General features: G+C 41.8%; 1 protein-coding gene across 2 annotated transcripts in view; it reads right to left on the bottom strand.

The window, feature by feature from the left end:
* LOC118367419 (alkylglycerol monooxygenase) overlaps window positions 1–13147 on the bottom strand; it is a 40780-nt gene that overhangs the window by 14977 nt on the left and 12656 nt on the right. For both annotated transcript variants that reach the window (XM_035750877.2, XM_052494224.1), the window contains 9 exons: window positions 10639–10742; window positions 9622–9717; window positions 8259–8325; window positions 8074–8139; window positions 7912–7991; window positions 7213–7347; window positions 6238–6354; window positions 1112–1194; window positions 722–824 (listed from right to left, as the gene is read on the bottom strand). In XM_035750877.2, coding sequence (XP_035606770.1) covers window positions 722–824; window positions 1112–1194; window positions 6238–6354; window positions 7213–7347; window positions 7912–7991; window positions 8074–8139; window positions 8259–8325; window positions 9622–9717; window positions 10639–10742 — 851 coding nt within the window. The remainder of the gene's footprint in view (window positions 1–721; window positions 825–1111; window positions 1195–6237; window positions 6355–7212; window positions 7348–7911; window positions 7992–8073; window positions 8140–8258; window positions 8326–9621; window positions 9718–10638; window positions 10743–13147) is intronic.

The raw sequence follows: 13147 nt of genomic DNA, 5'->3' as shown, positions 1-13147 counted from the left end.
TCGCAGGTAAATGTGGGGCCAGTGACGGTTCACACACACACATAGTCTCTCTCTCTCTCTCTCTCTCTCTCTCTCTCTCTCTCTCTCTCTCTCTCTCACACACACACACACGCACACACATGCTAACGCACACGCACAAACGCAATGAGGCACACTGGACACATACAGGGACACACACTACTGTATTGGCCTACTGTTACACCTAAACACAGTGCAGCTTCATCCACAGAGCATGGCTGGCTACAGGAAGGGCCAATGCTCTAACTAGACCTAATGGCCCCTAAAGACTGGCTGTCGACTCCGCTCATCATCAAAGTGGCAACTCCCCCCACACACCACGCCCCACGCATCCCTCCATCGCCTGGAGGGCATTCTGCTAGTTGCACTACTTTCTGACACTCTTTGACATGGTCGTCGTTAAAAACAACATTCTTATTGATTGGTTAATAGGGTTGTATTACACTAATTGTTACCTCTGAAAGTATGTTTCGGTCTCCTTGTCACATACAGTATGTCTGTATTTTCTAGTAAAATGTTTGGAACAATGAAATGGTGTGGATAAATGCCTACTTATATCTCTAGCTTTCCATTACAGTAGGATACCGTTATCACACCTCTATGCCCTCAGACGAGGGCATAAATGATAGATTAGCACATCGTATCATTCTCCAAAAGGGGTTTCTAAAAATGGTTTGTAATAGCAGCATGGTCAGTCTCCTACCTCAATGGGCACAAACAGTGGTGCTGGTGCAGTCATGTAGCCATATCGCAGCAGCATCATCATCAGAACACAGCGCAGCAACTCCAACATGGGTGCCGTTGGCCTGCATAGGGAAAGAACATAACAACCGCCAATAAGGAACTGGTTGAAGTGGCATTTCGACTCATTTGATTCAAGTCAATTCAGTCATGGTATTGAAATCTAATAGATATGAGAGAATCTATTGATCAGTCATTATTGAAGTGTTTTCCATGTCAATTTTCGAAATTGTTCGACTTAAATTGGGTGGCCCACATAACCTTGAAGTGGACCAATCTGTGTGTGCAAATGCCAAGCTATTTACAGTGATGGATAACAGTACAGTAACAGTGATATGTGACAGTACAGTACCGTTGGTCAATGATGAAGCCAATGGAGGTCAGACTGAGTAGAATGTAGCCAGTCATCATCAGAACAGTCAGCTGGGATAGCATCTATAACATAAACACACAAATAATGCTTATCACGAGAAAAAGTTATGGGAAAAATACAATAAACATCAAGTACAGATGTAGGATCTTAATTTGAAAATCCTGTGGCGGGAGAACTTTCATGCAATGCGGGATATATAGAACTTAAAAGTGTATTTCAGGTTTAAAAAGGCTTCTGATGTTTGTCTTTCCTCGTTGAAATTTCAGACTTGATTTTCCCTTACAAAAAAATGTATCAACCCCTACAAAAATGTCCATAAATTATAATCAACATAAAAATTCACGTTTCCTCTTGCCTTAGGATTCTTTTTCTGTTGAAGCAAACTGGATCAAATTAAGATCCTGCATCTGTATGGTGAATTATGGGCACTGGAGATTTGACTACGAGTGAAGTCATGAACCATGTCCCTTTTAATAGCCCAGACTACACATCTATACACAGTAAGCATTTATATTACATCTAGGTCCTATACACAATGTAGTGTAGAGTCTTGCCAGTAACTTTTACTCACACAATTAAAGCAGCCCCAACACCTCTCTGATTCAGAAGGGTTGGGTGGAATGCGGAAGACACGTTTCGGTTGAAGTCATTACAGTTGTGTAACTGACTAGGTATCCCCTTTCCCTTTCTCACGCTCAATATAATAGGCATATTACCTCTGACCATGTCTGTTGAGTCCCGCTAAGGGACTTGACCAGAGTGGAAGACGTTGCGGTGCATAGCTCTCAGTAGCGCTACACATCAAGCCAAAGCAAACACTATGAAGAACACTAGTCCTATACTGTACACATTGACATTGACCTTGGTGAGCTGTTTGCGTTTTGTTCGCACACACAACCCCAACCTGTGGATGGATACATCCGTGGCGAAAATGCATGGCCTTAAGTTCCTAACCTAAAAGACAGCTGTAAAAGACTAGCCTCTCCTAAGGGACTCGATTGGTCTGCCAGAGCAGGGGTTGGATCTTCAACACTCCACCCAGAGGCCCTGACATGCAAGCCTCACTGGTCTCCTTCCATGCAGTACATACACAACAATGTACATTCCCAACAGGCCATATATGGCATCAACATATCAACAGGAAGCAATAAAGTAGTATTTCTTAATGTTTATATGGTACAGGCCCTATAATCGTTATAGCCCATATTCCCCTAACCCACACGTGGGAAAGTATAGGCGAGGCGCTACTGTATGTATTCAATTGGGGCAAAAAAAGAGGTTATGAATCAACTATACTAAAACGTTTCCATTACATGGATTCCAAAGACACACAGTAAACTTAACCATCACTAGAGTCAGTAACGCTTAAGGCGAGGTCTAAATTGGCAGTAATACAGTAACTACACAGTTATTGTAAGCTAATTACCAATCTATTCAGCATTGTATTATTTGGTCATTGTATTTGATTTATTTATTACATTTTATTAGGTCATTATGCTGTCTTCTACCCACTGGTACTGTTACCCAGGAGACAAAGCAGGTCAGTGAGGTTACATGATCTTTACTTTGGCTATCTCTACCCTGGGGGAATGGACCCTAGACACAACTTAAATGATTGGATTTTCATGCCGGCTCAGTGCGCACATTTTTGATTTTGTCCCATATAATATTTCAACGATAACACTGAGTGAAAATAAATGAAATTCACCACCTGTTAGTGCTTCAGTGACTCCAGCACTTGACTGATAATGTTATTCTTTCTATATTATTATTATTATTATTATATTCTCCTTCACGTCTCTATGGATTAAAATGAATTTTTTAAAAGTATTTTTATTATTATTATGGTTATCATCACTACCATTATTATTTTCAGGACAAGAGATTGGTTGGATTTGAGGAATTAGCGTTTCGACTTGGTCAATTTACCTGTCTGTTCTCATCGTACAATTACCCAACCTGAAATCATCTTGTAGCGACACGAGGGCCGTGCATCTTGTAGCGACACGAGGGCCGTGCATCTTGTAGCGACACGAGGGCTGTGCATCTTGTAGCGACACGAGGGCTGTGCATCTTGTAGCGACACGAGGGCCGTGCATCTTGTAGCGACACGAGGGCCGTGCATCTTGTAGCGACACGAGGGCCGTGCATCTTGTAGCGACACGAGGGCTGTGCATCTTGTAGCGACACGAGGGCCATGCATCTTGTAGCGACACGAGGGCTGTGCATCTATACCCATGGTGTAATTAAATCAAATCAAATTTTATTTGTCACATACACATGGTTAACAGATGTTAATGCGAGTGTAGCGAAATGCTTGTGCTTCTAGTTCCGACAATGCAGTAATAACCAACAAGTAATCTAGCTAACAATTCCAAAACTACTACCGTATAGACACAAGTGTAAGGGGATAAAGAATATGTACATAAAGATATATGAATGACTGATGGTACAGAGCGGCATAGGCAAGATACAGTAGATGGTATTGAGTACAGTATATACATATGAGATGAGTATGTAAACAAAGTGGCTAGTGATACATGTATTACGTAAAGATGCAGTAGATGATATAGAGTACAGTATATGCGTATACATATGAGATGAATAATGTAGGGTATGTAAACATTATATTAGGTAGCATTGTTTAAAGTGGCTAGTGATATATTTTACATCATTTCCCATCAATTCCCATTATTAAAGTGGCTGGAGTTGAGTCAGTGTGTTGGCAGCAGCCACTCAATGTTAGTGGTGGCTGTTTAACAGTCTGATGGCCTTGAGACAGAAGCTGTTTTTCAGTATCTCGGTCCCAGCTTTGATGCACCTGTACTGACCTCGCCTTCTGGATGATAGCGGGGTGAACAGGCAGTGGCTCGGGTGGTTGTTGTCCTTGATGATCTTTATGGCCTTCCTGTGACATCGGGTGGTGTAGGTGTCCTGGAGGGCAGGTAGTTTGCCCCCGGTGATGCGTTGTGCAGACCTCACTACCCTCTGGAGAGCCTTACGGTTGTGGACGGAGCAGTTGCCGTACCAGGCGGTGATACAGCCAGACAGGATGCTCTCGATTGTGCATCTGTAGAAGTTTGTAAGTGCTTTTGGTGACAAGCCGAATTTCTTCAGCCTCCTGAGGTTGAAGAGGCGCTGCTGCGCCTTCTTCACGATGCTGTCTGTGTGGGTGGACCAATTCAGTTTGTCTGTGATGTGTACGCCGAGGAACTTAAAACTTTACTACCCTCTCCACTACTGTTCCATCGATGTGGATAAGGAGGTGTTCCCTCTGCTGTTTCCTGAAGTCCACAATCATCTCCTTAGTTTTGTTGACGTTGAGTGTGAGGTTATTTTCCTGACACCACACTCCGAGGGCCGTCACCTCCTCCCTGTAGGCCGTCTCATCGTTGTTGGTAATCAAGCCTACCACTGTTGTGTCGTCCGCAAACTTGATGATTGAGTTGGAGGCGTGCGTGGCCACGCAGTCGTGGGTGAACAGGGAGTACAGGAGAGGGCTCAGAACGCACCCTTGTGGGGCCCCAGTGTTGAGGATCAGCGGGGTGGAGAGGTTGTTGCCTACTCTCACCACCTGGGGGTGGCCCGTAAGGAAGTCCAGTACCCAGTTGCACAGGGCGGGGTCAAGACCCAGGGTCTCGAGCTTGATGACAAGCTTGGAGGGAACTATGGTGTTGAATGCCGAGCTGTAGTCGATGAACATCATTCTCACATAGGTATTCCTCTTGTCCAGATGAGTTAGGGCAGTGTGCAGTGTGGTTGAGATTGCATCGTCTGTGGACCTATTTGGGCGGTAAGCAAATTGGAGTGGGTCTAGGGTGTCAGGTAGGGTGGAGGTGATATGGTCCTTGACTAGTCTCTCAAAGCACTTCATGATGACGGAAGTGAGTGCTAAAAAATGTCAGTCTCTCGATGTGCAAAACTGATAGAGACATACCCCAAGCGACTTACATCTGTAATCGCAGCAAAAGGTGGCGCTACAAAGTATTAACTTAAGGGGGCTGAATAATTTTGCACGCCCAATTTTTCAGTTTTTGAGTTGTTAAAAAAGTTTGAAATATCCAATAAATGTCGTTCCACTTCATGATTGTGTCCCACTCGTTGTTGATTCTTCACAAAAAAATACAGTTTTATATGTGGCAAAAGGTCACAAAGTTCAAGGGGGCCGAATACTTTCGCAAGTCACTGTACATACATGGACATGAGTTATTGCCAGGCCAAGGTCCTAACTTTGTTATTTTCCCTGGAAATTCTGATTACAGCATCCTAAAGGCTATTTAGGTTGGGAAATGGTTGACTTGGCAATTAAGGCGTTTGTGTTCACTGTTAGACCACCAGCTGCTATGCTGCTGTTTCATGCGCTGGTGGCCAATAAGAGGAGGGAACTCTTTGATTGTGGGCCTATGTGGAGGGGGGACCACAACTAAGGGAACACCATGGAGGTAGGAATCACATGAAGACAGGCCATTTTGTCTCAGTTTGAAGGGCTGGGTGGGACAGCACATTTTGGCTAACCAAAACTATGCCTGGGGAAAAAAGCAGTCCAAAGATAACTACTGAGGAACCTGACTTGAATTTTTTTTGAAAGAGGGGGGGGGGGGTCTTGGCTCTGAGAGTGGAAAATAATAGACAAAGGTTATTTTAAAGAGGACTGACAGTGAGTCATTCTGACTTGATGGTAGCCGAGTCACTATTTTTCTGGGTAAATACTGTAGAAAAACAACCCAATGAAGAATGTCATAAGCTAAAATAAACAGAATGTTTGTGACTTCTTTCCTTCGGAGAAAATTAAAATGACATTATTTAAAATGGCTAAAATAAGATAGAGCCCATGTGTTTTCAATCCCAGTTGATTATCTATGACTGGTAACTTGGTGCGGCAGCGTAGCCTTGTGGTTAGAGTGTTGGACTAGAAACTGAAAGGTTGCAAGATCAAATCCCCGAGCTGACAAGGTACAGATCTGTCATTCTGCCCCTGAACAAGGCAGTTAACCCACTGTTCCTAGGCCGTCATTGTAAAATAAGAATTTGTTCTTAACTGACTTGCCTAGTTAAATAAAGGTATAAACACATTTCAAAAAACTCTTGGGATTGACAATACATACCAGCCTTGACTCAAACAGATCCTGGTAAACACCCAACAACATTAGACCATGTATGCAGACATAGACTTTCAGAGCCAGAGGCCAACTGGGATTGAATGGCAGCTCTTCTCCAGTAACCTATCAATGACATAATAAAAAAAATTGTAAAACAGTAATTTAATACAGCTACACAAAAGATGAGACAATATAACATGATTCCTGAATGCTGCGATTTTTTTAACATGGCTTATCTTTACGCACATAATAAGATACTTTGAAATGATTCACTACAGAACATCTATACTGTATGTACTTTAAAACTTTGTTTAAAACACCAAATTGTAGAGAACTACATGTTAAATTGGTACAGGTTTCTTGCAGGGGTTTTCCAGGGGTCTTGGGTGAGTGAGTTTCCTTCACTTTTACTACCCTTGTAGGTGTTCCAGCCCACAGCTCTGCTTAGCCTCAAAAGCCAACACATTCGACCCTGACTCTCTCTCTCTCACTCTCCCCTTAGAAAATATCAACGCACTCGTCTCGGCCTACAATGGCAAGCCTTTCAAGATATTTCAGGCAAATTCCAGCACCCTCCACATGTTTAGAATCACCATGCAAGAGTTTAGGGGCCAATTTAATCATAAAGTCGAGGGGTGGAGTTTTTTTTAAGTGTGAAGGGCCTAAATATGTGCCACCATCAGCGCTATTTCAAAGCCAACCGCTGGGGCTCCTGATTGGCACTATAGTAACACACACACACACACACACTTTTCTCTTCTTTACGTCATAGTGATAGGTAATGAAGTATGAAAGTGTCAAATGTGTCCCTTTTGAGAATGCAGATACACCACAAATGCTAGAACACTGTCTTCAACTCCCTCTTCACACTCTGTCTCTCCATAATTCCACACGTCTTACACACCCTCTCTCTCTATCGCTCTCTCGTTTTCTCTGTCCCTCTAATGACAAAACATGACTTCATTTTGAATGTGGCAGTACCTCGGGCACCTCTGCGTGATCCCCCAGCCTTGGTTTGCCAGGTTTCCAACTGGGTCCTTTCCAGAGGACGCCCAATTTATTGAAGATTTTCTTGTATCTGTTGAACCTCCTCCACAAGTATTTATAGTAATGGAACTAAAGGGAAAATATAAAAGATATACCATCACATTACAGTCACATTATATAACATAAGCAGTTTTACTATAAAAGCCCTGATATTACTACATTTCATGGTTGTCAATGCTAATCTGTGCGTTAATTAATACTGTGCCGAGAATGTCCCTCCATTTGGGAGGCATTGCTGATGCGGTAGGTTGCCAGCGGTAAGGGCAGTGAAAATAATCAAACACAACTTCTAGTATTTCATTTTATTGGATTCTTTCACCTCTGCTGGGAGGTTTGTTTAAGGTTGCGTAATAATGTTATGGTTACAGCATGGCTGTTCCAGTGGTAACATTTACTTGTATATACTGATTGAGAGTAACTGCTCTACAAATGGTTTGATTCCACTGATGTAATACAGGGACAATCAGACAGTTTGCATGCAGCGTCAGCTCAGTCTAAACACTATGACAATTTGCTCTTTGATAGCTTGTATATGCATTTTATAGTCTAGTAGTTTATATCTTACAGTGTGCAAAATAAAACGCAGCCAATAAGAAAACGATCTTGTATTTTGTATTTTCTCTTGGGACTAACCTGAATATGGAAGATCTCAAATGTGTTTATTTTGTGTACGAGACCGTAGACAACTGTATTGCCCTCTGGAGCAAAGGTCCCTGATCAATCAAAATAAGAGAATGTAGTTATAATGACAATGCCATATTACAACAAGCAATCACCCTGTGAACCTTTACTTACCGAATAGTCTGTCCCATATTATCAGAGCTCCCCCGTAATTCTTATCAATGCAATATTCATTTCGCCCTGCCAATGAAATGCAAAACATCATTTTTCTTTTTTCGCCAATACTGCACTGATCAGCTCACGTCAAATATGGTAAGAATGTGTGTGTTTGAGAGAGAAGAAGAGTCTTTCTTTCTTACCGTGGTGAACTCTGTGGTGACTAGGGGTGTTTAGGACCCACTCCAGAGGTCCCAAATCTCTGATCACCTGAAAGACAGAGAATGTACATACATTAAACAAAAAATAATACAAAAATGTTTCTTGCAAATGGATGTTTTAACTGATAGTGCACTCCTTGGTGCACTCCTTGGGTATTTTTGAGCAATTTGTTTAACATACAGTAGCAAGTAAATGTATCTGGCTTGAACCCTTTTTTACAAGACTAAAGCATTTTCTTATTTGATGAGTTCGGTCTAATGACAGAAATCGTGACGTGGCCAAATTCCCAGATGGAGAGAAGAATATTTATAAAATGGAAGTAAAAGCAACACTAGGATGGAGAGCGGTGCCAAGACCAAAAAGCAGTTGACACTGTTGATAATGCTCTTACATACACTTGAACACACACATATGCATACAGGCATGCTTGTAGCTACTAGCTAATATGAACACACACACTTCCTTCCAGACAAACAAACGAATGCATGCACAAAACAATATCTCCGTCATTCACAATCAAACACGTATGGCTGTTCAATCACTCTATTAAGCAGACAGACACACACACACACCCTCGCACACAGAAAATCATTACAGATCATGCCATATTTCAGAGGAATCAGATTGTTCTTTGGGTGCAACTTTGACAGACATTTTGATGTTAAAGTCTACCCCTGATCGTACAGTCAGTCTGGGAAATGATGTTTAAATGATTCATTATTTCCATGTAATGAGTGGTCTGGCAACAGCCAGAGTTTCATCTTGAATGAAAATGTTTTTTGCAGCTTCACTCAAACTTTTTCATTCCCAGATCAGTTCTGGGAATCGTGTGCCAATAAATGATTCAACATCAAAAAAGTCTATAAAGGAATCATAAATTATACCCCTCAGAAAATTGTGATTTTATGACTGTTTTCACTAATAGTGTACTAAAAGATGGAAGTGATTCCAACTCCATTCATTCCAATGACAATTGGGGATTGTAAAAATGATACTACCAATCACTTTAAAGGAGAACGACTGGTCTTGCTTCTGTTTGGAGTATTTCATAAAATCTCATTATTTTTAATTAAACACAGGTTTGACTTGAGCTCCCCTTAACAGCAGTTAGTATAGGGACTAGAGTGAGATAACTTTCAGTCAAAGTAGCTTTATCCCGGAATTATTTTACAGTTTACGCTATCACAGTAATTGGGAAATATGCATAATGAATCTTGTAGAATATTGACTACATGAATAATCATCATTAAATAGCATTCACTATGCATGACAATAAGCAAACGGGCCGAAATGAGGAGAGATAATGGTAACCTGAGACTGGGTGGTACTGTGGGCTGCATCTACCTCAGTGTGGATCCAGAACTGGTAGAGCAGGTTGAATTGGATGTGAACAGCAAACACCGAGGGTGGTACTGCCAACGCCATGGGGAGATAGAACACCTGAGGACAGACACAATGAATATCGTTAAAAGGACGCAAAAAGATGATCATTGTGGATAGTCAGATGAATATAATAGTTCAATTTAATCGTTTAGATGCTTTGCAAGAAAAAACAATTTCCCTAATAATCCTGTTTACATGGACACATCCGAAATCACCAATCAAAATAAACATTCTACCACAGCGACGATGTTCTTTTTGAAAAGCCTATTTGATTCCGACTTCGGACATATAAAGTTTGTATGTGAAACTACTTCAAAGATGCATACTTTCAGTTGTTCTGAATACACTTCACTCGCTCTAAAGAGGGAGGCACGCTTGGCTGGTGCTAGCACATGCGCATATCAAATACACCACTAGAACTACGATTAAGGTGTTTACATGTCCTAATCATTCAAAAGACTGCGTATACTTATTCCCGTATGCCGATTAAGGCAAGCAGAGTCATGTCAAACTCAGCCTACTGCCATAATCAGTTAATCAGTTTAATATCAAATTATTAGTGTACATGTAAACGTACTCAATGACTATGGATAAAGAACAGTATACCATACTTCCTGCATAACACAGCATTCATTGTGGTGAAGGAGCAAATGTTGGACTTATCTGCATTTCTAATGCGGCAGGCAGCCCAGCGTTTAGAGCGCTGGGCCAGTAACCGAAAGGTCGCTGGTTCGAATACCCGAGTCGTCAAGGTGAAAAATCGGTCGATGTGTCCTTGAGCAAGGCACTTAACCCTAATTGTCACTATGGCTGACCCTGTAAAACAACACATTTCACTGCATCTATCTGGTGTGTGACAATAAAACCTGATTTTCTTTATCAAATTTTGCCATCCCCAGCATCACACAAAAGTATGTTGTTCACAATACAATAGAATAAAATAGCATATTTGTTCCAGTGGTTAAGTAGGGCTCTTACCCATGATGAGAACTGCTGTGTGAGGGATTGTCTGAGGGCTGTGGAAAGGTTGTAGTACTCTGAGCTGTGGTGGACCTGGTGGGCAGCCCACAGGAAGTTCAACTCTGTCGTGGGAACACATGCGCGCGCACACACACGCACACGCACACACACACAGAGTTAGCAACAGATAGACAGTGCGTCACATACTGTAACACTGTCTAACAATTAAATCTCTTAATCTCATACTGTTACAAAGTGACCTGCTTTCAATCTGTTAATGACCATGAGGAGCAATTGCAAAGTGCAAACAGTACTGTACAGGATTAAAGGTGCACTATGTAGAAATCGCACAAAAAGTTGCATTTTGACACACGCATGTCATCGCTTGCACTCCGCTTGCACACACTTTGAATTTATTAAATAAAAAAATGAAGAAATTGAATTCATGAATGGAATGAATTGCATTATTGAATTGAATAAAAAAGTATTAGCAACCCTCATTTTTAAAACAACTAACAACACTCATCGCCAGTCTTTAGAAAATATAGCAAAACAAGAATCTAGCAAACCATAGGAGGACATTACGATATTATTACAACGAGGATATAAAAGCATTCGTCTACAGCTGTTGACCATCCAGCCATGTCCCCGTGCTGCAGTTTTACATTCCTCTGTTGTGTTGTGATACTTGCTACATTAATATTACTATTACACTTCATTTTAACATCCAAAGCAACACGCTTGTTAAGTTTCACTGGATCGCCGAGCTGTTTCCGGACCACCCATTTCTCTGTGCTCTTTGGCAGTGGCACCCCTCAAATGCTTTGGCTTCATCTACATGGGAGTAGAGGAACCTTTGCTGGACCACAAAGCCCCTATATAGGCTATCTATAGTAACGTATACTTTTCATTAAAAGCAGTGAAAGTTACTCAATGCCCATTAAAATCCCATGTGGGAGCCCTGATGTGCAATTGTGCTATGATTACACGATAAATGATAACACAAACGACTAATTCAACTCTAATTAAAGTTGACAACAAAGCTGAGTTTTGAAAATGTAGGGAGGCACATTTTTTTGCCTGCTAAATATAGTCATGCGTACGATGAGCAGATTCTCACTGGGCTAGCTCTCCATCCATTCTATTACGAGAGTTCATTCTAAAGAGACATCTTGAAGGTACTGTATGGCTCTATCAGTGTTTAATAAACTTGTGAATCCTATCGAAACAGAGAGCCATAAAACCCAACGGGTCGAGAGACGCCACCTGAACAAACACGCCGTGTAGAAAGTGTGTGTGAAGGTGTGTACAGTATGTGTCTGTGAAAGGAATGCCATGGTCGGTCCTCGAACGCCAAAAATGAAACGTCCAAGAAGCTATGGACTAACCATCAAAATCAGCAAGCCTTGTCTATGAGGAACTCCCAAAGCCTAGGAGACAGGGAGAGCCCTCTCACCTCTTAGAGAAAAACTGCCTGCCAGTACTCGACACCTCTGTAACGTCAACAAGCTATCAACCAGTGTGGGAGGACAGATGGTTAAAAAAGCGAGAGTACAATTTAAGGTTGAAAAGTTCAATGACATTACTGGACTGAATTTCAAACTTCATTTCCCGACTCTCCAGAACAGAATTCAATCTGTAGTCCCACTATAAACCTAACAGGAGGGTAAAAGAGGAATGAGAAGGAGAGAAAAAGAGTAATCGACATGTGTAATAACTCCAGTCGTTAACGTGTGCTTTTACACTTCTTCCTGTCAGAGCCCGTGGAGGAACTAGATCAACTGTTACACACACAGAAGAAGTTATAATCCAGCCATTGTTCGAATTTTGCTAGCCCCCTTTTTTTTGGTTTGGGGGGCCGGAGCGGGCTAAGATTAATGCTGGGTGTCACTAGTAGGAGGTATGAACTGCTAGGCTTCGTTGCAAGCCATGTCCTCATCCTGCGACTCAGCCGGACATCACATAGTTTGGCTGGTCCTATTCAGGAGGGAACTCCTTTAATGATGAGAACGAATGCCACAGAGAACCTTTCCCACCAAGAGCAGAAACGCTGAGGACCGCACATCCACAGGTCTCAAGTAGGGCTTTGCACCTTTTTTGAATATCAGTGATAAGTAGATAATGACGCGCTAATATGCAAAACGGAACAGAGACAGTCAATGGAAATAATAATAACATGGTCAGGTCTGTATTTTTCAGGGAAGACTCTCTGTAGGTTTGGTTTGAATGGTAGTGGGTTAAGATCAGACATTTACACTCTACTCAAATGAACACGTGCCACTAACGTGTTGCAATGTGCATCATATGGCTTCAGGTCCCACGGGTGTGTGGACTGAGGTGAGAGTAGAGTTGGGACGATGAACCACAGATGATTTTGCTGATGTCGTTCAGAACGATAAGTAGCCTAGGCTAGAGAAATGGGAAATGAAATCAGTTTGCTATTGGTGATTGTTAATGGTACAATTGAACCATCAAACTAGTAGTTTAAAGGACAATACAAAAAACAAATGCAGTGCACATTGTTATA

This window comes from Oncorhynchus keta, chromosome 34, assembly GCF_023373465.1.
Source record: "Oncorhynchus keta strain PuntledgeMale-10-30-2019 chromosome 34, Oket_V2, whole genome shotgun sequence".
Classification (NCBI taxonomy): domain Eukaryota; kingdom Metazoa; phylum Chordata; class Actinopteri; order Salmoniformes; family Salmonidae; genus Oncorhynchus; species Oncorhynchus keta.
This window is presented reverse-complemented; position numbering and strand designations above follow the sequence as displayed.